The following is a 26,234-nucleotide window of genomic DNA, read 5'->3' on the forward strand; positions in this document are numbered from 1 at the left end:
CCAGTGAAAAAAATTGATCAAGCTATAGAACTTATATAATGAGTATTGAATAACATGTTAAAAGTCATATTATCAACTGCTACATGAACTACTAGATCACACCTGGGTAAACCTACAATGATTACATAGTTGTTATACATAAAGCTATCTTTATCAATATCAAGCGCAGACTATGTTTAAATTGATCTGAAAGTGACCTTCCAAATCAAACACAATTAATAGGAAGTAGTATAAGTAGATTAAAGAAATTAAATACTGTGTGTACACTACCTTGTACAAACAAGGGATAGATCCGATTTTATCTAAAATCTACCGTGTGATATTTCCAAATACCTGATATAACGCTATCATGCCTGTTCATTATATCATTTCATATTCAAAGAGCTAGAGTCACGAAAGGTCAAAATCGGCCCATTCTTTGAATATAATGAAATTGTCAAAATTTAATCTTATGACAATGTACTTAATGAAAAAATAAAATATAGCATGGTATTGCTTCCTTTGATGGAAAGGGTTACTTGGAAAGTTGCCTTTGTATAACGTTGCGTTGGCAGACAAGATATTCCGTCATCAAAACATGTACGAGGGTTGTCTCACAATTCCGTGGACAAGCGGCGTTTTTCAATAATCTAACGTCACTGAGAAATTAAACTTTTTACAACATGAAGAGCAAACAGTTTTCAATAAAAATATGTAAAAGTTTTAATATTAACAGACATTGAATAGGAAAAATTCAGGTTTTTCATTATAGGGAACCATAAAGCGGCGCAGTGTAATAAAGAAATCGATTTAATATAATCGAAACGAAATTACAATCGCTGGGGGGGAGGGGGGGATTGTTCATCTTATTTCTGACAGTATATTTTTATAGAGGAATTTTGTTTAGATATTCATTTATATACCTGGAATTTTTTATCATTATGACGGAATATTTAAATGAATTATGATATATCGTGCGATCTAAGACGTTTCGGTGTTGGTAGGTAGTTGTCGTCAGCCCCTTCTTCCGATTTAGAGTTTGTAGATTTTCTGTCCGAAGCATAGTATTTGTATCTACATGCATTGCACAATGTGTCATGTTCATGTTTGACAGAGACAAAAAAGTGTTTTTGTAGAAAGCACTTTTTTCAACTTCATGTATCAAAGTTAATGGTTGACGCGGTTTATAATATCGTTCAGCAGCTGTCTTTACATTGCACGCATTTCTACACATCTTTGTAATAAAATGTTATAATGATTACTTATAATTAAGCTCAGCGTTTAACATTATATCGGGTATACATACTGAAATGTACAGCTTAATTTACTATACTGTATACTAATCAGGGGTGGATAGAAAGGAGATGTCACGCGTAAAGGGTGGGGGTGAATTTCTCTTTAAAATGTTTATCCAAATGGAGGTGGGGTGGGAGTTGCAACCCCCAAACCCCCTCTAAATCTACCACTGCTTTTGAATTCATTAATCAAAACCAATTAACCAATTTCATACACCAAAAAAAAAAAATTATTATATTTTTCGTAATATACATTAGATACTGCAAGATTATTTTGCATGGTGATCAAGATTGATATTTTTTCATACGCCTGAGTAATATAAAAACAAAGAAAATCATACAGAGTTTGAAAAATAAAATCTAATTAGGGTGACTGCAGATTTCTTTTGTTTTCTCATATTCAAAGTTAGTAACTCAAAGATACATTTCGAGCGTTATAGGATTTGATCACTTGACCAACTTCATGTCACATCCCAATAACATTAAAAAATGATATATTATTTCTTAAATAACTTCAATTCAAGTGATATACATTTATGGTTACTCTTACGTGTATATGTTGAAAAAAGAATACACTTACCAGAGGAGTTGAACATAGGACCCTCTGTTTACAGAAAAGGTACTTTAACCACTACAACAGCGTGACTTGTTCACACGAGGGAATAAATTATATGTAATTGTTCGTTAAGCTACACGTTATATCTATATAATATGTGTGTAACATTCAAAAAGACATTTTTGTATGATAAACATTACATTGTAAGCAAGTATTTTGACATTATCTACGAACATACAACATTAATTTCATATATATATTTATCGGCACGGCTGAGTTATATTGATATACGTATAAGTTTTACATTATGACCCCTGGGTCGAGGCCTCTGCTGGTGAACTGTTAGTCCCCGAGGGTCTCTACAGTAGCTAAGTACTTCGTTACTAGCTTGAAAATACGGATGTATATTTAATTACTGTTACAAAATTTAGAAATTCATCTGAAAATTAAGGATTATCTCCCTCATGCATAGCTCTTATCCTTGGACGAATTTGTCTCCACTTTTTTGGCACGCTGTTTTTGGCTATATTTAGCTCTAAAACTTCATAGTTACTTCGGATTTCAAACATTTCGGTTGAGCATCACTGAAGAGACATTATTTGTCGAAATGCGCATCTGGTGCATCAAAATTGGTACCGTATATGTTTTACATTATAAATAGGCTCGTCTTGTAACTTCATTCGTCTGCGAAGTCCTATATGCAGCCTATCTTTATGTACACTAATTCATTATGTTCTATATATGAGGATGGGTATTAAACATGGGAAAAAATACGATACTGTACTTTACTCATGACATCAAAATATAATTATTCGATGATCATAAAAGTTGCCCATGTACTGAGCACGGCATGTTGACGGCCAGTCCCGGCCATTTGTTTACATACATCGGCGCGGCGATCTGTCAAAACAGTGGCGGATCTGCATAGTATTCTTTGCTGATCATATGTTTACATAAAGTCAAGTCGTTAGATAATGCTATCGTATAAAGTCCGCGGATCGAATAACATGATTATGCATGTTTTTAGGAAACAAACTGTAATCACTTACTGGAAGAAAAACGTTTCTGGTGTGTTGTTTGGAAAAAAATCGTGCCGCTGAATCCGGCCCGTTTTACAGTTTTGATTTTATAAATTGTTTATATAACAACAACTATTGAATTAATTTTCGATATGAGCAAGATTACAAACCACGAAAAGTTGTATTCAGAATAATATTATGTATTCAGACAACTCATTGTCCATATATCGTCGTGGTTAACGTTCTTGCTCATAGTAAAAAAAACCTCAATACAAATGCTTGAAAATCGATAAATTCCCATGATTTTTCAAATTATGCTGAAATTGGAGCCCAATATCTTGCTAAAACAAAAGAAAATTGGACCCAAAAAAATCTTGTTACAGCAAGATTGGATAAAAATTAAAAGATTTGATCCATTGATTGTAATTTTTATACATGTGTAATTTTCAAGGAAAATGGGGGCCAGTTTTACGGGTTATGTTAATCGACTTATCTCCCTTTGATTGTATTGCGCTTCCATGGTTACGGAATTTATGTGACAGTTAAACATCAATTCATCGGCAAAATAAAAATAATACGAGAAGATAATTGGTGTCGAGTCTTTTAAATATTTTATTTGCATATTCAACATTTGAGATAAATTGGACCTATCTTTAAAAGCAGAGGCATACAATGTTGTTGATTATTGTCATCATCACAGATTTTCGACAATGATCATCAGAAATATATATTTCATTCCTCGATCATAGATGTATATGAAACTTTTCAAAATAATTGGGATATATGCTTTGAGATCCTATGTAAAAATCTATCATTTTATAATGTTTTATAAGGACACGTCTATTTTTGATATGAGAAACTATCATCATTCGATGTATAAATTATGTTTGTGAAAGACCTAAAACAAGAAATTTTCGCATGGCCACTTTCATCGAACAAATTAAATCCAACATTTATTTGTTCAGTTTTCATTTCCTTACCCATGTAAGAATTTTTAATTTGTTCGTTTAATGTGGCCAAACTGAAATTTTGAATCAAAGTTCCAAAATTTGTCATTTTTAGAGAAAAATGTGCAAACGTCACGTGTTATGACATCTACGGCACAGTTATGACGTCACACAATTAACATTTTGATATGAATACATTTACTACGATGTATATTGACAATATTTAGTGCAATATTTGTTTGTTAATTTTGATATAATTTTTTATAAATATACAGACCGATTTCGACCCTTCGTGGCTCTAGCTCTTTGCGCGACATGCATGTACACATCAATTTAGTATTCAACTGATATGTTGAGAGAGAGAGAGAGAGAATCAAAATCAGTTTACAGAAAGTGATATCATTGTACGGTTATATTAATTTTTCATTTTCATCTAATTTCAATATTAATCATGCTGGTCAGGAAATATGAGTATCTGTGTAGGTTATCATTACAAAGTATTCAACTGACATGTTGAGAGAGAGAGAGAGAATCAAAATCAGTTTACAAAAAGTGATATCACTGTACGGTTATATTACATGTAATTTTTCATTTTCATCTAATTTCAGTATTAATCATGCTGGTCAGGAAATATGAATATATGTGTAGGTTATCATTACAAAGTATATATCAATGAATATTTTATATATACATACATGAAAGAACAATTATTTTACGTTACCCTGATATTAACAGTATATTTTCTACAAAATACGAAAATACCAATGTGATATATTCTATATACCACATATTCTATACACACACACACACACACACACACACACACACACACACACACACACAGATATATATATATATATATATATATATATATATATATATATATATAACTTATAGGGTACCAATTTTGATGCATCAGATGCGCATTTCGATAAATAATGTCTCTTCAGTGATGCTCAAGCCGATATTTTGGAAACCCGAAATAACAATCAACTTAAAGAGTTAAAAGGAAAACCAGAGTGCCAAAAACTGGAGCCAAATTATATATAAAATTCTTCAGGATTAGGTCACTATATACTCCTGAAGAATTCGAGAAACTAATGGATTTTACTCAATCGGCTCTGTGATATTTTTATCATACACCTATTTGTATATTTTTTTCAATACTTTTTTAAAGGAATGTTTATATCTCAGTATCCCTTGCTTGTCTTAAGAGGCGATTAAACGGGACTGTCTTTCGGATGAGACCACAAAACAGAGCCCTGTGTCACAGCAGGTGTGGCACGATATAGATCCCTCCCTGCTCAAAGTAAAAATGTTAGCAATGTCAACGTCAAGAAATTGTAACGTTATATGACGTCAAATAGTATGTTCATTATATTGTATGTACAGTAATTCAATTACTGTCATATATTCAATTAAAAGGACATGGACACGATTTGAGTTGAACATTTTCAAATTGTATTTTTCCATTTCTGATGTTTCGAATGCTGAAAGCAATACAAGCTGTAACTGACGGTATTTTTTCAACTATCCAATTATTCACTAAATAACACATACCGGTATAACTAATATAATCCCCAGGATCTGAAGACAAATTCTGTAAAATAAACAAGGGAATATTTTTTGAGAGCACACCTACAATGAGCGTTTCGTATAAACCGCCATTGTTTCGTATACACGGACATTGCCGAACATAATCGGGTTGCTGAGACCGAGGCCATATACAAAGACGGGAACTGATGCTAGTAACTATACGTGTCGTTTGTTTTAAAATATTACGTTGTTTCATCAATGACTAGAAATACTATGTGTAAGTGTAAAAAGGTAATAATCACGCAAATGTGCCACTGAAATGAAATTTTGATTGTGAATTTTCTATAAAATTGACATGTTTAAAACTGTTTACAAATCTAACACGTGCTCAGTGCCTCTCTTTCGCTTTTTCCGAACTGGTGAACTCCAAGGTCAATGCACATCGGAGGTTACGAGCAGGAATTACTGACAGGATGACAATGATTCATGAATTAACATTTTTTGCTAATTTGACGGGTTTATTGCTTCAGATTCACTCTGATTCTATTAAATTATATATATTCAATCACATATATGTTGACTATTTGTTCTTTTATTTTTTTTAATTTATTTACCGTCAGTTACAGCTTGTATTGTTTTAACCAAGGTATTTCTAATGCTCAGCAAAAATTTTAATAGCATTTCTGGAGGTACATGAGAGATGCAGAGCTCACAATTCCATGTTATGTAAACAAGGCCCGTACCATGTTTTTAATATACGAGTAAATGTTTCAGATTTCATCATTAATATTCACACATATCTTGCACACTGATTTTGACTACGGATAACTCCGTTTCCGTAATCAGGATTATAGGGCTCACGGCGGATGTGACCGGTCGACATGGGATGCTTACTCCTCCTAGGCACCTGATCCCAACTCAGGTGTGTCCAGGGGTCCGTGTTTGCCCAACTCTATATTTTGCATTTCTTATAAGAGTTATGAAATTGATTACTGTTCGTTACCTTCACCTTTCATATCGATGTCACAAACAACGTCTTGGAAAAATATATGTTAACATTGAAATCTATAATAATGCATGGAAATCGACTTAACAATATTTACTTTTACTATATTTGTTCAAGAGAAATAATTCATATTATTGCATACAGTGCGACCAATTCCTATATGGAGTGTTTGAATAAAGTTGCAACAGACTGCAATCTGGACCTTAGTGGCGCAGCAATTAACAAAGTCATCACTGCTGTCCGAAAGGCTTTGAATCAATCGGGATGCGGTAAGCGATTAGAAGACTTTCCCAAATTATTAAATTATTAAAAATATATTTGAACTTCCTTTTAAAACAACTCAAGAATCTAAATTGCAATGGTTACAGTTTCAAATCTTACACAGAATATTTCCATGCAACTACTATTTACATAAACTTAGAATTGTTGATTCCCCAATTTGCACATTTTGCAAGAGGGATTTTGAAACTATTGATCACATATTTGTAGAATGTCCATGTGTGAAAGACATCTGGTACGGAATTGAAGAATGGCTTTGCGAAAAACTGGACAGGCATATTAGTTTTGATAGACAAGCAATTCTTTTTGGAAAATTTGCTAATAAGAATGTACACAAGGTGGAAAATTTGATAATTCTGATGATAAAGCAATATATTTTTATCTCAGAACAGTGTATCAATGAACAAAAAGTAAATATATGAATGCTTATCATTTTATTATGGCGTTTATGGGCACGACTGTATTTACAACACAAAGGAAACGGGCCGCCAGCATGATCAAGGGCAGGCCCCAACAAACAACAAAAGCATCATCAAAAGCAAATTCAACATCAACATATTCTCTTGCAAAGTCAACATTCAAAGTTCAAAAATATCAACATTCACAGTTCAAATCATATCAAAGAGTGCTTGACCCTGGGAGGTGCAGAGGTCAAACATCTCATGACCTTAACCCTGGGTGGTGCAGAGGTCAAGGACTTGTAGATTTTCACATTTCATCATAAGTTCTGACAGTGCCGCTCGTAAGCGCCACAAGTTTCCTACCTTGAATGGCAGTACTGGCAATCATGGCAGGAAACTCCGCCATACTGGAGGTGGGGGAGGAGCGGCACTTTTCTATAATAAAGCCGTACCCATAAGGACTACTGCGGAAAGTATACAACATTGTGGCATAGTATAGCTTCTAGGCCCCCTTGTAGTGTGTTTAATAGAATGGAATTCCCTAGTTTGGATAGATGAACCCCATCACTGTGTAAAAATGTGTGTTGTGGTTTGATATCTGGATATGAAATGACAGCCCCCCCCCCCCCTTCCGACTTGATTAAAGCGCTTGCAAACGAATTAAGGCGCCGGCGTGCTTCCTCCATTTTGGCCCTATTGTGGGAATATTTCCATTCAATGCGCGGTAGAACGCAAGACCATATAATCCTAGCATTGTGAAAATTTGTTTTTATAAATTTTGTAACTTTTTTAGTCTGTAACCTCAATTTTCTTACGGATGTACGGCCTAAATAATTCCCACCGCAATGTAGTAGAATGTCGCTTGGCTGCGGACCAAATCTACTTAAGTATTTTAATTTATTGACGACCTGCATAAGAGCTAGACCGCTGTAACCCTGCCACCATAAAGATATATTTACCCTACCGAGATTCAAACCGCAACCACCAGGTCTAAGTAGAGCTTCTGTTTGTGCCCACTTTAATATTGAGGAGCCCACCAACCAAACGATTTGACTCTCTACAAAATAAATGAACTTGAAAATTACAACTTTGGTATACGGATGTATGATTTATAACAGCTAGATCGCCATCTACCAGATTTCTGAATGACATCGGATGAAAACCCCTTGATTGCTAGTTCCGTACTCGCCCCAATCCTAAAAGAATGAGTTTTATACTTGCCTGGCAATTGAAGTACTTTAATTGCTTTTGACAAAATAGCAGTAAATTGGTATCTGGTCAATGGGGACGAATCGAAATGGCAGAAAAGGGGGCCCGAGTCATTAGGGCGAACATTCAGAAAAACATCCATATGATAAAATGGGCATGTCGAATCTCCTACCCTAGGAATGTTAAGTACTGAACCCTTGCCCACCTGGTCAGTCTTAGAATATGTAATGGTTAAACTTATTGAGCCATTTGCTCTGTCTAGTTTAATATCACCTCTTTGTACAACTCTTGCTGTTGAACTGCGATCGCTAACTAATTCGCCTACCCTGAGCAGCCCGTGAAAAGCTAATGAGAATGCAGCGGAAAACAAAGCAGACTCGTAGACATTACTACAAATACATGGAAGCACCTGAAATATTCTAGCTAAGATATGTTTTGTTATTGGAAGCCTGCTATCTGGAGTATGCCTCAAACGTTTCATACCTTGCACAAGTTTAACAACCAAAAATTCAGAAGTAGGATCATAAATCCCTTGCAATTTGCAATAATATGACAAGACAGCCATGTATGAGCGGGCTGTGGAAAAAGCTAAACCCCTGATAGATAAATTTAACATGAATTGAACTATTGAAGCTAAGTTGGGTGGCCAATTTGGACTGATCCGGTTTTCTGAACAAAACTTGTAATACGCCTGGAGACCTGCATTGTGAGCTCTGTGTGTGTTTTGTGATAATGAAGCTTCTAATAATTTGTTGAATTCAAACTGGAGATGAGGTTTGTGAAGGAGGAGGGGATTGTCAATGGAACTGGATCTGTTTCCGGCGCTGCATAACGAAATATTTCCCACTGCTTGCGAGAAATAGAATCGGCAATGATGTTAAGTTTTGTGGGAATATATTCTGCACGGAATAAAATGTTATACTTCATGCATTTCAAAACAAGGGGTCGAACCAGGGACATAACCAATTTGGATTTTGAGGACTGCTTATTTAAAATTGCTACAAGGGCTTGATTGTCTATATGAAGTATGATTTTCTTGTTGGCAAACTTATCGGCCCATAAATAGACTGCCAATACGACCGGTACGTTTACACCCATGAGCCTTTTGAGCAGCAAAAATAAAATCATCGATATAGTGATCAACCGAATCAAAGCCACATTGATCAATTGCCAACCAATTCAAAACGGTGGCAAATTCCTCAAAAACTTCACAAGATATAGAACATCCCATGGTCAGACATTTATCAATGTAATAGTTATTGTCAAATTTGTAACCCAAAAGATCAAAATCCCCAGGATATATGGGTAAAAGTCTAAATGCGGATTTTTTGTCACATTTAGCAATAAATGCTCCCTTACCAAAGCGAGCTATCATTTGGACGACTTCATCAAATGAAGTATATTGGACTGAAGTCTCATTGGGGTCTATGAATGCATTAACGCTGCAGTGGTCAGGGAAGGATAAATGAGTTATGAGCCGCCATCCTGAATTATCCCCCTTTTGTACCACCCCTATTGGCGAAATACGAAGATTGGAAATGGGCAACTCTTTGTATGGACCACCAATCCTGCCCAACTCGATTTCCTTACAATTTTTTTCTTTAACCTCCCAGTGGTGTTCATATGCTGATATCAAGTTGTCCGATTGTATATGTAACCTAGGCCCCAAATAATGTAACTGAAATCCCTGGGTAAATCCTAGATATAATTTGTTTGCCACTGCTCTATTTGTATATTGATCTAAGTATTTCTTTAAAACTGAAACTCTAATTGGCGTTTTGCCTAAATCCCAAATTTTGTTGGTTTTGAAATCGATTTCTTGGGCGCGAAGAAATATTCGGCCCTCTATAAGTGAATGATTGATTTTGTTGCCCTCTGAAAGTGGGTGCTGAATTTGACGCCGAAAACTGATATTTCCCCGGGAAGCGAAAATTGTTGAGGGACTTGTGTCCATTTGCTTGCGGTTGATGAACCCCTGGACAGTGCATCATGGCATGCTGCCCATTACATCGCAAGCACATATGATCATAAAAACAAGGAAATTTGCTACAAGATCCTTTGAAGTTGAAATCATAACATTTCCCTGAGGCTGCCGGGGCTTGTTTCAGACTCAGAGTATGAGTTTCCACAGAAGATGGGGTCATATACATAAGCCAGAGTTCCGCGTCGATCTCCCCCCAAGAGCTACCGGGGTTATTGGCCTTGCGAAGGCGGTACTGAATATCATACTCATACCACCACTTATAACCCCTACCAGCCCCCATTCTTACTGTTTGAATGTACTTAAGGAGGTCAATGGTTTTAGCCGGGTGTGCCTGCAAGTAGATTGCTGCAAAAATCAACATGACATCTGTCCATTTTTCTATAGACTCTATACGTTTAGGTGTTGAGTCCTTAGTTACTATTTCCCCGAGGTTATTCATGACGAGTTTTTTCTCTCTCTCCCCCCCAGCTTTTGGTGGCAACAGAGAGACTAAATCAATGTACTGACCCTCAATAATTTTCTGCCGAATGGCTTGCACAACATGCATACCTATATTGTTAATGGTGCCGGTAAATCCATCGCCACTTGAGAATTCTGTAGGCCTATCGAGGACAACTCCACACTCTGAGGTACAGCTGCCATGGCTAAATTAACCGGGCTCGTAGCTGACATCTGAAGCTCTCCTTCCTGACCCGACTCGGCCATAGTGCGTAGTGCGGGACCCTGACTCGGCATCTCTGTAGGGGGGAGGGGGTTGATACCGCCGCCTTTGAACTTGCCGACGACTTGGCCTTCGACCTCTGTGTCCTTTTTATTTTCCGAATTGGAGGCATACTCACATGCAATGAAAATAATTATGTAATGATTTAATTGCCTTAAAAAGTATCAATTATTGTATTATGAATTTAGTTGATTAAGTTGCCTACTTTAATTAAATTATCTAATCAAAATGGCTACCCACGCTAACACTCGTGACACAACGGGCCTAATGTTTCAATTAAAAATCTATCAACATCGGGGTGGAATTTACATTTAAATTCTTGGTACTACGTTTAAAATTGCAATTAATCAATCAAGAAACAATTGCATTAACTCTTGGATAGAAATTCAACCAACTTTGCACCTAATTTTACAGACAAAAAACCTTTGATTTCATCACCGACCTGCTATGATGCTGTAAGTTTGGGAAAGGAAGAGGCAGACAAAGCGCCGCCGCTTATATATAGCGCAGGGGGAAATAATCAGAATGGACTTCGGTGCATTAGACAAACGGGGAATAACTGCGTATTGTACTGTCTTCGATAAAACCATCTGATTCATATGCGAGTTAGATGTAAGTAATATTAGTAAATTCTCAAGTATAAGCAAATTAAGTATAGATGCATCCCAAAAAAATTATCATTGATAGAATTAAAGTTGAAAAACTTTTGTTGTTGAAAAACTGCAGGTATAGGGAGTTTGAGAGATACTGGCAAAATATTTATGATAAATTATGATTGTATTAAAAAGTTGGGGTTTTTTTTTTTTTTTTTTTTTAACCTAAGATTGTGTTTTATGCCCCCTTTGTTTTATATGTTTTCTTTCTTTCTTTCTCTCTTTCTCCTTTATATTTATGAAAATGTCTTTTGCATATGAATATTGATGATATTATTGTGTAGTTTAAATTACATATATGTATATAATGTAAAAGTCAAATAAAAAATCAAACAATAAAAACAAAAAGTCCGAGTCATTCTACTTTCATAGTTTGTAAGGTACAAAATATGCGGGTCTCTGATACACAGTTGAATGCATGGTTTTAGTTGATACAGAAAACCCAAGGATGTAATCTACATTCAAGGAAAATGGAAATACAAAAACTGGTTATCATAAAAAAAAATATGGGAGTTATAGATCAACGTTTGCTGCTTTCCTTAAATATATATTTATTTTTATTTTTTGTATTAGGAAATGGTGCCAGTGGATCAGTTTACAATATCGTGGCCTTTGTTGTAGGAGTTTGTCTTCATAGACTGTTATAAATATCATCATAACGTCGAGCGTTTTTGTGAACAAATCTCACAGTACAAATATACTCCACTAGTTTGTACTTACCGTTCTATTATATCTAAGTCAAACAATTATCATTTTTGCTTATTTTGAACGTGTACAGTACAAATTGCTAGATAGAACATTCATATGCAAACATTGTCAATTAATCATGTATATGTAATTTCAAGTCTAGCATAACATTTGCAAATTCAATTAAGACAGGTGATTGATCTATAGACATTGACAATTTATCACTTTCTTGTATACTTCGAACATTTTTCTTCAGATAGTTGTTAATTTCACAACGTTGTATCGGTATTGTAATATAGTATGCATATTCTATTTACTCACATTTCCGCATTGATTATACTTCTACATAGACATTGTTCTATCAAGGCAGATAGTGACGAGTGTGATTTCATTTTCGTATGCAAGAATATGAATAAAATGCCGACAAATATGCACATTCTGTTTTATTTTCTGAGCCTGCATCAGACAAGTATATTTCTATCTAAATTGCTATTTTCTGTCACCCTTAATTAAAGGTATACACCAGTCAGTGAATGAAATATTATATAAGTACACGGTATAAATGAATACCATCTTGAAATGACGTAAGTTAACATTACAAAGAGAAATAAGTCTTAGGATTATTTCTTCCTTTATTTTTTATTTGTAATAATGACTTTTACAAATCTGTGCAGCATAAGGTATCTCGTTAGATGCTGTTCGATCCCTGGAATAGCAAATATGCGATATCAGTACGTATTTGTTCAGAAGAACTTGATTGATGGGTAGGATATATATCATTATAACAACCAATGAATGTCGTTATGGGCGGGGTTACTGTATTCTGATTGAACCATTGAAATGGGTTAAGCATTATGATTGAAGGTGTTATCTTAACATCGTATCGAAATCCAGAACATAGTCTCTCTATCTCTCACATATAGACCACCGTAAACCTTCAGGTAACGGGGTGTGTTATTAAACATATAACCGGGGAAGGCGTTGATTAACAGAAATAAGAAGAATGAATTTCAATGCGTCAGTACATTATACATACAATGCATATGCATTTATACAGAAGTTGCATGGACATCTGAATTAAAAAGAATTCTGGTCTATGCTTTGATAAGTGATCAATCAGCTGTGTTCAATGTCTCGGGAAGACATGGACCACAATTGGTTGCTGATGGTGATTTATCTCCGTTAATACATGTTCTTGCACGTGCGTTAGTGTGTATGAATTACAACACGCGCTGTTTACACTTTTTTCTATAGATTGAAACCAAGTAAGGAGAACTTTTTAACTCCCTTAAAAATTCTAGCAAACTAGTAACAGAGATAGACTACTGTGTTACGATTGTTAACATGAAATTATATTCACCCAAACTGCATAGTTATTGATGTTATCAGACAAATGTAAAAATAGTTCACATCAGATTTAAGGTTTTAATAATTATCAAATCACCTTAACTAAACAAGACCCTATAGCATGAGTATCCAATGAAGTTTTATATTCATTACATAAACAAACAAATCAATGGGAGGTTAATTATATATCAAGTGATAATTACGAAACATATCAATTGACAATTGTTGGTTAGTTGTTATACACAAAATGAAGCTACTTTATCAATAACAAGCTCAGACAATGTATGAAATTGATATGGAAATTACCTTCGAAATTAAACAGTTAATAGGAAGTAGTATAAGTAGATTAAAGAAATTAGACGCTGTGTGTACAAACACATGATGCACATTATCTAGAATTCATCATACGTTGTCATGTTCGTTGAGTATATCATTTTATATTCAAATCCGTATGACGGGTGTTATACACATCAATTAAAAATCCAAGCGTCGTTTATCACTGCTCCTCAGAGAGAGAGGGAGAGAAAGACAGAAAGAGAGAGATAATGATAGATTCACACACGGAGAGAATGATATATTCAGAGAGAGAGAGAGAGAGAATGATACATGTATATTCAGGGAGTAAGCGTCGTCTTGATCTACATGTATGACATGGTAAGACGTGTTCAAAATATATAGGATACTGTATAGATGACATTGAAGGATGCGTGATTCTATTCAGATACGGAAGTCCAGATGATGCGTGATTCTATTCAGACACGGAAGTCCAGATGATGCGTGATTCTATTCAGATACGGAAGTCCAGATGACAGTGCAGCTCATTTAACTTTTTCAATTCAGGCTATAATTTCTTCTGTTTTTAAAACAAACAAAAAACACTAACCAGAATTTACACTTACAAAATAATTAGATACAAAAAGTTGTTTTATTCTGACATACATTTTTCATTTGTTTCCATTCCAATAAAATGAGTCAAAACAATATTTCAATAAAACACTTTACTTTTATTTTACCTTTGATGACTTACAAATCATCGAAATGTCGGAGAAACAGATATTTTTATTTAATTTATGATTTACTGCAATGGCGTCATTGTACATTGGACAGGCCATAATAGAGCGATATTTGTGTTGCCACATCGTTGTCGATCCCAGGGTTTTCCCCACAATGCTGTATAGCCATAACAATTCCACACGTGATATACGATTTTTATGTTATCTTAGACTTCGTTATCAGACACGTGTTAAGACAAGACTATTGCGAAATTACTGAAATACAAGCTATTTATAAGAAGGTGAGGTGTCAAAAATCAAACACACTATATCCATTCAAGAGGTAAGAATCCATCCTGTTTGAACGTTCAAGTTTTTATCACAAAGTATACCTATTTTGCAGAAGAAAAAAAAAATTATAAATTTATCACTAAAACGTTTCGATATTGGAAAGAAAAAATTAGCCTGCGACATTTATTGTATATTTAATCGATGCTTTATGCTATTGATAAAATTCTCTGTAATGTGTTTCTTCTTTTATAGGAACAAAAGAAAAGAAAATGCCCAGATTTTCCATCACTACTACTCTAGCGTGTCTGGCGTCAGTCTGTCTATGCCTGCAAGGTAAGATGTGGTTTGGATACTGTTTTTATATTGTTCTGTTTATTCGAATTGATAAATATTTTTATTCTGTATATTATATACAAGTATTGTATCATTTTGGTAATTGACTTTATTTTCGCAAAAGTTGAAATAGGAAATAAATAATAAATAAATAAATGTATCAAATGTTTTATCTAAATTTTATGACAGGTGCAAATGCACAGGATTGTGCAACTCCCAAACTACAGACCTGCGCTACAAACTTCGCGGCAGCGGCAGCTGCAGCGGGTCAGGATAAAACAAAAATATGCAGGTTAGGAGGCTTCAATTTTACTGCATGAACATAATAATTTACGAATTGGTGGTGGGAATTTAAATGGAAAATATTTTAAGTGCGAGTATATAAGTAATTTAAAATGTATATTAAACAACTAATGGCCATAAAACATTGGTTGAAGAGTAAATTCGATATTCATTATAACTGGATGGTTTACCCATATACGGAATATTAAATTGTGTGATATACGAAATAATATGATATTGTTTTTACCGTATTTCTTTCAAAGGACAATAATGATAACAAACTATTTTTTGAATTGAATATTTCATGTAAACTTCCAAGTACTCTTATTTCCGAATTAATGGAAAACATTCACGATCTCAATGTATATAGAAAAGTTTGGGGAATAAGAAGTTAACATCGGTAAAACTATTTTGTAAAAAAGATCGTATCGATATATTATCAAACATTATTAAAAACAAAAACAAAAAAACCCAAGTATTTTATTGTTATATACAGTGCCGCCAATTCCTATTTGGATTGCGTGAATAAAGTTGTTACTGACTGCAAACTGGACCCCAATAGTAGTTCCATTATAAACCAGGCAATCACCACTGCCAAACAGGAATTGGCTCAAGCCGGATGCGGTAAGTGACTTTCAAATTTCTAAATGCCCAGCATGTAGTTGCTCTACATAATGGTACACTCAGTGTCTTTAATATACATGGTTTTATAATTTAAGACTCCAAATAAGAACGAAACTAGCCAGGGGAAAATCGTTTACATACCCCGATATGAAAAAAAGTATTTTTAAGCAGATATATGTGAAAGTAAATAACCATATGTCATTTAATGCATAGGTATTTTGAGTATCCTGCAATATTTGACAATAGATGTAGATATGTCTAATGGTGAAAAAATAAACTATTTGTCTTCTAAACACCCTGTACAATTTTATTTCTCACTAGATAAACCCATTAAAGGCCATTTTCATCGTACGTTAGTCGATAATTTAGACACTAGTAGAGCACATCCTTTAAATTGGCACGAGTGCGACTCTGACTTGTACTGTTTTAGAATATGTTTAGTAATGAAAGTGACATGTCACCGTCAATTGGATCGTACTTTTGTTTTGCATCTTTATCTAAATTGGAACTATTCATACATATGTATATCCTCTTTTCAAATCTTAGAAATAACATGATTATATACAGGTAAACTCGCAACATATATTAAACATGATTGCCATACTATTAGGAACTATCTATATATTCTCTATTCAAATAAACAAATAGCATGATTATGCTGTAAATGTCAATGTGTGTTTATTTTTGTAATAGGAAATGGTGCCAGTGGATCGGTTTACAGTGTCGTCGCCATCGTTCTAGGAGTTTTCCTTCACAGGCTGTTTTAGAAATAATCACAACTTCGAGCGTTTTAATGAACAAGTTTGTACTGAGTTTTACAGTGTGTTTCACTTTTTTATATATAAAAAAATATTATTGGTCGCATGCTTCTATGTTTAAACTGGTACAATTGATGTCAATTCATAATAGAAAACAAATCTGTAATCTGGGTAAATTTTTAAAAGGTGCTTTACTCTTACGATCTAGCCAAACTATCGTCTAATGTATATGCTGGTTTTTGTTGGTTTCTTTTTTATGTAAACTTGTCTTATAACTCTCTTCATGTATGTCCATCCTCTAATATTCACTCCACTTTTCATACTGTATACATCTTTTTTGTTTATACTTTGTAATTGAATATGTATTATGCTGATGAGCCGTAAGGCTTAAAGCCAATAAACAATACAATACAATACTTAAGTAATTGTCTTTTTTCTCAATTCGAACGTGTAGTATACGAACTGCAAGATCGAACATAGTGACCAGCGATTTATACATATTTTTTGTATTCATAAATATATATTTATATACAATTATTATTTGTTTTGATTTTTTGTGCCACCATCACGACCACTGTATTTCCATATAAACTATATTGTAATTTATTTCCCGTCACCCCTAAATAATGGTACATACCCGTAAGTTAATTAAATAATCAAAATAAAAAAAAGTAGATGAATACACGGTATAAATGAATTCTATGTTGAAATGGAATAAGTTAACATCACAAATAGAAATAAGTCGTTTAAAATATTTCACTTCATTTATGTGTATTTTTAATCATCAACATTACAAATATGTACCGCATAAAGTATCCCGTTAGATCTTCTCTAGAACACCATCTAACTGATAACAATCCGCGTTGGTTCAGAAGAATGTGATTGCTAGGTATTAGATATATCATATAGTCAGCCAATCGATGTAGTTCAAGGCGGAGCTACTGTATTCCGATTGAGCAATTGGAATGAATCAGACATTACAAATGAAGGCGCATTCTTCGTATCATACTAAAACGTCACTTCATGCCCAGAAAATCGTCGGCATGGACTATTTATCTCTCCCTCATAGACCATCCTCAAACTTGTCTGCTGGTATTGGGCTATGTTGTTAAAACAATAATCGGATAAGAACTTAATTTATAGCAAGGGAAGAAAGAGAATGAATGTAGATACTTTCATACTTCAATAGTGTTTATACAAACATGAACGGGAGTAGTATAAGGCGTCCCGATAGGGGGTTCAACTGAGTGCACTTTTTATGCAAATGAGGTCAAGTAAGGGCGTTTTTGATTGGTCAAGCGGTGTCGGGGTCAACGGAGTGCACTAGGACGGGGTCAACCCCAGCAGGGGTTGTAGAGCGGGTGAATAGGCTGGCCTATGGCCGCTGGTCTATGATGCGGTACTTTCGCTTTGAGTTCCTGGAAAAGGAACCTGGAGGTATTTTTCTGAAAATCGGTATAAAATCCTGTGTATTCCTGTGTATTTCTATGTATTCCTGTGTATTAAATCTAAAGAATAACACAAGGTTTTAAGTTGACATGTTTATTAAATAAACAATTTAATTAATTTAGAGTGTTATTGACGTTGTAGAAAAACCTGCTTTTCTATGACGTCACAATAAGTATATAAACGCAATACACAATTCGCGTTTTCACTTTCATCACCATGTCTGAGCGAATACCTAACGACTTACGGAATAGCAGAAATGGGCTCCCACTAAAGAAGAACAGTGGTTGAAAGTTTACACATTTATTAAATGAACACACATTTATCAAATCAACAATTTATAAAGTCCCTAGAAACACAGCACTTTCGTTTTCATTTCTCGGAAACGCGGCTATTTTCTGAAAATCGCTTTGACTTTGTTTTGTAAACAATGAGCTCAGCAATTCGGTAGTTCTATATAACATGCAAAGAGTTTATGCATATGTTCACTAAATTGTGTGGTTTGAGTCAGATCTTTCTGCATTAGGCCTTTATTTTGTATTGAATCTTATGTGATTGATTGATTTTTTATTGTTGAACTGGAGAATGTTTCACTCATAAGGAGACGTCATTACTGCCCGTGAAGGACTTCAAAATTTAGGCCTATGCTCGGCGCTTACGGCCTTTGAGCAGGGAGGGATCTCTATCGTGCCACACCTGCTGTGACACGGGACCTCGGTTTTTGCGATCTCAACCGAAAGACCGCCCCATTTAGTCGCCTCTTACGACAAGCAAGGGGAAGTGGGGACTTATTCGAACCCGGATCCCATATAGTTTTACGCTAAATATTTAAATATAATTCATTTTTACTCTAGAAGTACTTTGGACCTAAACTCTATTATGGATATAGCAGAACAGTTTTATAGTTATGAAAACAACTATCTGTGCACTTCGCACCCTATGAGATTACAACGAAAAAGTACGTCACGACGTACATCTTACAATTCATGTCTATATGTTGTCGTTATATTGACAGGTGTTATCAAGTGATAAGCCGTATACGTGAAAAAAAAATTCTTGTCAAATAATATATTATTTCAATTTCGTATCAAATCGCTCAACATTTTTATATTTGCGCGAAGGTCATAATTCATATTGTGACCTTGAAATCGCCCCTCTATTTTCTCCCGATCATCACTACGTTATGTAAGGAAATCTAATTTACATAATTATTGCGAGCAGTGTGTAAAGGGGTAACGATATACGGTGTATGGTGGTGTATAAAGTGTATATGTTTATATTCCTGTTACCAAAGGAAGGGTTAGGCCAAACTTCTGACACCTAAAGAAACCCCCCTTTCCCCATCTGATTATGTCTAACATACTCTTGAAAATGAAAAAGAGTATCCTGCATTAGATGCATTTTAAACTTCCTTTTATCGGAGCACTTGCTCTCTCTATAGATCTGGGTTTTTACTATATCAATTATCTTCTTCTTTTTTTAAATATAGGAAGTCTCATAATTGTTCATGAAAAAGTGAAGATAATGAACAATCTTATAATGATTACACAATTGAGAGTAGGGTAAACACGGATCCTTGTTAAAGTAAATATGAGTGGTGGCAACTGCGGTGCCAGTAGTCGTGTTCATGAGAATGTGAGGGGTGGTATGTGGTACATAATTGGTGGTATATGATGTTAACGAAAATTTGAGTGGTGTTATGGTGGTGAAACATGCAAACTAATAACGCTAAATCAATCTCTAATTAATATTATGGAAAGAAATGCAAAATTAAGGACCTACATAGGTGATAGTGTGAGTAGTGTTAAAGAAACCCTAAGTCATGGGAACTGGTGTGGCAATAGTGAGGAGTAGGTGTTATTTACCGTATAAGTGGTAGTGTGTAGTGTACAAGTGGTGGTATGTGGTGTTAATAAAATGTGGGTGTTAGTATGGTGGTGACACACGCAAACTAATAACGGTAGATCGATCTCTTTCATCAATATTGTTATGCAAAGAAATGCATAACTTTGGACCTATATGGGTAGTGATGTGAGTTATGTTAAAGAAGATGTAAGTGATGGTATCTGGTGTGCCAGTAGTGGTGTACAGTTGGTGGTATGGGGTGTATAGGTGGTGTGTAAGTGGTGAATAGGTGGTGGTATGTGGTGTATAGGTGGTGGTATGTGGTGTTAATGGAAATGTGAGTGATAGTATGGTGGTGATATATGCAAACTAAAAACGGTAGATCAATCTGTCATGCTAAGAAATGCAAAACTATATAGGTAGTGTTGTGAGTAATGTTAAAGAAGATGTAAGTGATGGCATCTGGTGTGGCAGTAGTGGTGTACAGGTGGTGGTATGGGGTGTATAGGTGGTGTTTGAGTGGTGTATGGGTGGTGATATGTGGTGTTAATGGAAATGTGAGTGGTAGTATGGTGGTGTTAATGGAAATGTACGTGGTAGTATGATGGTAATACATGCAAACTAACAACGGTATATCTATCTCTTTCGTTGATATTGATATGTAAAACTATCAATTCTCAGACCTGTATAGGTAGTGATGTGAGTAATGTTAAAGAAGATGTAAGTGATGACATCTGATGTGTCAGTAGTGGTGTACAAGTGGTGGTAAGTGGTGGTATGTGGTGTATGAGTGGTGTTAATGGAAATGTGAGTGGTAGTATGGTGGTATTAATGGAAATGTGCGTGGTAGTATGATGGTGATACAATGTACATGCAAACTAATAACGGTAGATCTACCTCTTTCGTTGATATTGATATGTAAAACTATCAATTCTCTGACCTGTATAGGTAGTGGTGTGATTGGTGTAAAAACAAAAACAAAAACAAAAAACCGGTGTTAAAACACATGTGTTAGCATCCGATGTGCCATTAGCTGTGTGTAAATGGTGTTTATGGAAATGTGAATGGTGGTACGTGGTGTATAAATGGTGGTATGTGGTGTTAATGAAAATAAGGGTTGTGGTATGTGGTGTTAACGAACGTGTAGGTAGAGTGTGTGCGATGTTAACGAAAGTATGAATGGTAGTAGTTGGCTGGTTATTTCACAATTTTCACCCTTATTATACACCACTTGTGGATGAAGTACTATGATTAATGGTTATTACCCCCTAGTAGCGAGGGCTCTTTAGCGTGCAAACGCCTACCGCCATAGGGCCTTCCGAAAGACCCGTAAATGCAGTGCATTTGGAGGGCCAATCACTACCAATGTTTACGTCTTAGGTTGGCGATGGCATGAGGAGGATTCGAATTCATGAGCTTCCTGTTAGGAAGCAAACGCTCTACCATTGAGCAATGCGACCGGTAATTGCGTGGTGGTGGTGGAAGTATATAAAGAACCTAAAAGCCAGGAATTATTCGTTTACTTGCATGACAATCTGAGCAGTGTTTATATACTTCCACCTGAAGTGTGTCACAGTCTGTATAATGGAATGATAACGTGTTGTAAAGTTCTAACGAGATACAAATGGAGTTTATCATTTTGGTTCGTGGATTTATCAGAATAAAGAGAATCTTATATTTTCGGTAAGTGCACATCTCCGATACCTGCTGAGTAGACGTCCGTATTTGACACGTTTGTTTTTTTTGTTTTTTTTTGGCGAATATGCCATGTGCATTACATATTATGCATATGCACTGGTCGAGTTCACCTAGAAAAATCACTCAGGTGTGACAATCACATTTGGGGTATACACGGGTAGAGTAAATTAGGCTACCTGAGAGAAATATGGCGGATAAGATGAGAAAGGTATACGTATTTATTAGTTCATGTCAACAGAATGAGAGAGTGGCGTAAAGACACGGCCCCTTGGACATACCAGAGGTGGTATCATGTGTCTAAGAGGAGCAAGCATTCCCTGTTGTCCCGTTACACCCATCTTCGGCCCTGTAATTTTGATCAGGTAAACAGAGTAATTTGTATTTAAAACCAAATAGCAATTTTAGACAAAGGACTAATACGGAAGTTCCGAGTTCCCCAAGAGTTATTTCCCTTTGTCGAACTCTTCCGTAAATTATGACGTAAAATATGATGACAGTGGGTACAATTGCTAATTACTATCGTTGTATTATTTCTTAAAAGATGTTATCCAGAGTTTCTGAGACCATCCTATCTCAGGGAAAAGGCAACTTTAGTGAGTTTATGAGTATTGGATAACAAAATGGCTCAAACAAATATTGTTAATTGCCATCTTTCTTTGATAAAAGCGTCACTCATGTAGAAGAGGAAACGAATAATGATTTAATAGCCAATTTGATGATCTTATTCAAACAAATTATGCTTGATATGGCCAGAATATGCATACCAGTGATTGATATAAACAAAAGTTACGCTTTTATTACATTAATCGTACGTAATCGTTATGTACAATGCCAGTCTACGATATAATGTATACATTGTGTACCCACCATACGTCATCAAATGCGAAAGAGTTCGCCAAAGGGAAATAACTTTTGGGTAACTCGGAACTTGCGTATTGGTATGAAGCATCTCACTTACTGACCTATGTATGGCTAAGGCTGGTAATGCCTTCCCGGATGCGGATGTTTTGTTCTTAAAAGTTTACCAGAATAACCTTTTACTTTATGAAGGAACAATTATCTCCCGTCTTGAATGCCTTAAAGCTGACATGAATTCTGAAATATATACACATTTGTCATCTTACCCACCATCTTTCGTTCAGATAGCCTATTTTATTCTACCCGTATTTACCCAAATGTGATTGTCACACCTGAGTGATTTTGTAGTTAGACTCGACGAGCAGCAATCGCAATTCAACAAACTGGGCGACACTGACACAGGAGGAGAATACCCTGCAGCATTCCAAAAAAAAAAAAAAAAAAAAAAAAAAAAATCACGAAAAAGCAGAACTCGTTTGTTAAATACTTGTAGATCAGAATAGTAGTAGTTCAGTTCCCTTGCAAAGCCGGAAAGTTTAATAAAATTCAGATCAAGCGTTGTTTCTCCTTTGTGTCAACACATCGTTGATGGTCACATGGCTAAAATAAGCAACACTGATTTGTTCCAGACCGAATCTTAGAATAATTTAGAAGTAGTACTTAGAGAACAACATATATAATTGTCGCTGTAAAATAAATTACATGTAGCCATATAGGAATAATTGATCGAAGGAAAATGTATTGTTTCTGTAAAATGAGTAACATACAATTGTACAGAAAACAATCCACAGAAAATATGGCCCTCTAAGTAAAAGAAATCCTATAATATATCATATACTTTGTAACACAAAGGTTACTATTTGTATATAATACGTACATTTACATCTAATATAGGGAAATCTTTAAAACATTTCTTCTCAAAGACAATAGTCAGAAAAGTTCAATCTTACATGAAAGCTTCCTGACTTAGTGCAGATTCAGTTTGTTAGTGGAAACGCGCATCTGGTGCATCAAAATTGGTACCGTATAAGTTTTACATTAAATAGATAGGGATTATGAGATTGATCACTGTTCCTTGCATTAACCGGAACTAGTTATGAATTGTAGTTGTCTTATATTAACCGGAACTCGAAATGAATTGTAGATTCCTTACATTAAACGGAACTAGCAATGCTTTGTAATTTCCTTACATTCGCTGGAACTAGAAATTATTTGAAGTTTCTTTACATACCTTTGCGAATCTTGTTTAGTGCACAACACTATGAAAGGTGAAGATAACGAACAGTGATCAATCTCATAACTCCTACAAGCAATACAAAATAGAGAGTTGGGCAAACACGGACCCCTGGACACACCGGAGGTGGGGTCAGGTGCCTAGGAGAAGTAAGCGTTTGAAATATCAAGGAAATTATTTGACCTCACATTGAAAGCAGCGGGTTAAGTCGAATACTATTTGACCTTTGTCTATGTCACGACAAACGACCTTTTTTTAAACCAAAATGCTTGATTATAAATTGAGAAAAAAAATTAAAAACATTCTATGCATGTTTGAATTATTGAACTGCATTTTTCACAAGGTATATATGAAAACCCTAGGGTAAATTCACAGTGGAAAACTGGCAGAAGAGTTAATTTCCAAATGAAAAAAAACAAACTTGATACATTTCCTTTATTAAAAATGTAGACTTCTCGTCACAACATTTCATTAAATCTAGATAATGATGACTATCAAAATTTTAGGAAGCAATCAACAGTTGTGATCGAGAAGAGAGAAGGAGAAAATTTCAAGTGTGAGATTGTATTTGATGAGACTGATATGACAATGGTACCAGAGCCAACTGTCAAACAGCACTCCAGCCAGCAACATTTTCCTCTTGTATTTTTTGACTTGGAATCAACAGGATTAAGTTTGTTACTTTTTACTACCTGCCCAATATCTAAATTGATTGTTCAGTTGAGAAAAGAAGTTCTTAAATGAATACATGTATTATATTTTGGTGTTAATTCATTTTCCAGCTAGAGATTCTCATATTACACAGCTGTCGTGTGTGGTGAAGAAAAATGTTCCACCTATACCTTTCCAAAAATACCTATCACAGTAAAAGCCTCAGAAATCACAGGAATCGAAATTGTCAATGGAAATATGTTTAACAAAAATATAGAAGTCAAGCCTTTCAGCAGGAATGGATGCTCTGCTTAATTTTGTTTCAAAATTTTAAACTAAAGTAATTCTGCATTTACAATGGCAGTGTATGAATGTCAACAATATACAGAATGTTTATTGTATACTATACCCAATTTAACATTTTCTGTTTATGAGAGAGAGAGAGAGAGAGAGAGAGAGAGAGAGAGAGAGAGAGTTGCAAGAATTGGAAAGTAACTGCAAAAATCATGTGCAAATTGCATCAGTATTGATGTGAACGGTGGTGAATTTGTTCTCTGAATTTTGATACATTTAATGTACCAAATGAAATTATCCTAATAAATTTCCATTTCAAATGAAAATGATTAAATTTCCACACAATGTGGGTTTTTTTTTTTATTCATTAGAATACATCAAAGTAAGTTATAATTAAAAATAAGTTTAAAAAGAACTGTATTTTAGTTTTAAGAAAAAATGATGGAGAAAATTGGAATTAGACTGCTTGAAAACTCTAGTTCACTAGTTCACTAGTTCGCTAGTATGTGATTGTTGCTTTAAGAAAGATTTCAAAGCATCATAGCAAATTATAACTAATATTTTGCTTATAACACTAATAAATTTTGATATTGTAAATATAGTCGCTTTAAATGAATGTAAAATTTGAATTTGAAAAAAAAATCTCATTATTTTAAGTAAAATTACTTTCTTAAGTGGGTGATGACCTGCATTTTTTTCTTTGCAGAATAAACTATATTGCATACCTCGTATTGTGCAGATGAGTTGTTCTAGATATCTTTTCTTTGCATCAACAGTGACATACGTCACAAATCGAATGGCACCAGGGATATCGCCGACATCTGTATCTACCAACACTGGAATCAATCTAATTTTCTTATCTCTTAAAAACGCATCTAAAATGCTCAGAAGTTGCAAAGTAAATGTTTTGTCATAAAGGGCTTCTTTGGTCATGATTGCAATCGTCCAGTAACACTGGTCTACGGCGCATTCCATGGTATCAAACTGCCTATGCCCGATCTGTCCATCCTCATAAAACTTTACACCTTCTTCTTCGAGGCGCTTTACAATATCATCTCTTGTTGTCTTGCTTGCGCCAGACGGATGGTAAAACAAAAACACTTCTTTCTCATAATGAGCAGGTTCTTTTGAGCTTAGTCTGTCCAATGGTCTCTCTATCTGATTTGCATAAAACAAACATAAAATCAATATAAATTCATATAATTTACTTGTAAATCAACATGATTTTTATGACAAACTTAAACAATATTACACTAAACAAAATCACGTTAATATCATGGATGACCCGTGGCACTCTAAAGAACCCTCA

General features: G+C 34.8%; 3 protein-coding genes and 1 long non-coding RNA gene across 5 annotated transcripts; 2 read left to right on the forward strand and 2 right to left on the reverse strand.

Annotated features, from left to right (window-relative positions):
- Positions 1-7,306: 7,306 nt before the first annotated feature.
- Positions 7,307-8,121, reverse strand: LOC130049725 (uncharacterized; the record flags this gene model as incomplete). The annotated part of the gene is made up of 1 exon (XM_056147673.1): positions 7,307-8,121. A coding segment is annotated over one exon (642 nt), but the record flags the coding sequence as incomplete, so codon positions are not given.
- Positions 8,122-9,974: 1,853 nt separating this feature from the next.
- Positions 9,975-10,946, reverse strand: LOC130049726 (uncharacterized). Its single transcript, XM_056147674.1, has 2 exons — positions 10,882-10,946; positions 9,975-10,813 (listed from the first exon to the last, which is right to left on the reverse strand). Exons 1-2 carry the CDS (start codon positions 10,944-10,946, stop codon positions 9,994-9,996), a joined length of 885 nt encoding a protein of 294 aa, XP_056003649.1. The 3' UTR covers positions 9,975-9,993.
- A 3,922-nt stretch (positions 10,947-14,868) lies between these two features.
- Positions 14,869-17,437, forward strand: LOC130049137 (uncharacterized). Its single transcript, XM_056146335.1, has 5 exons — positions 14,869-14,954; positions 15,155-15,235; positions 15,425-15,527; positions 16,014-16,141; positions 16,835-17,437. Exons 2-5 carry the CDS (start codon positions 15,172-15,174, stop codon positions 16,906-16,908), a joined length of 369 nt encoding a protein of 122 aa, XP_056002310.1. The 5' UTR covers positions 14,869-14,954; positions 15,155-15,171; the 3' UTR covers positions 16,909-17,437.
- Positions 17,438-19,064: 1,627 nt separating this feature from the next.
- On the forward strand, positions 19,065-25,064 carry LOC130049142 (uncharacterized). 2 transcript variants are annotated; one of them, XR_008797652.1, is made up of 3 exons: positions 19,065-19,303; positions 24,487-24,653; positions 24,763-25,064. It is a non-coding gene; the product is annotated as an uncharacterized LOC130049142 (long non-coding RNA). The 2 variants fall into 2 exon arrangements; XR_008797651.1 differs by lacking the exon at positions 19,065-19,303 and adding an exon at positions 20,250-21,873.
- Positions 25,065-26,234: the final 1,170 nt, after the last annotated feature.

This window comes from Ostrea edulis, chromosome 8, assembly GCF_947568905.1.
Source record: "Ostrea edulis chromosome 8, xbOstEdul1.1, whole genome shotgun sequence".
NCBI lineage: Eukaryota > Metazoa > Mollusca > Bivalvia > Ostreida > Ostreidae > Ostrea > Ostrea edulis.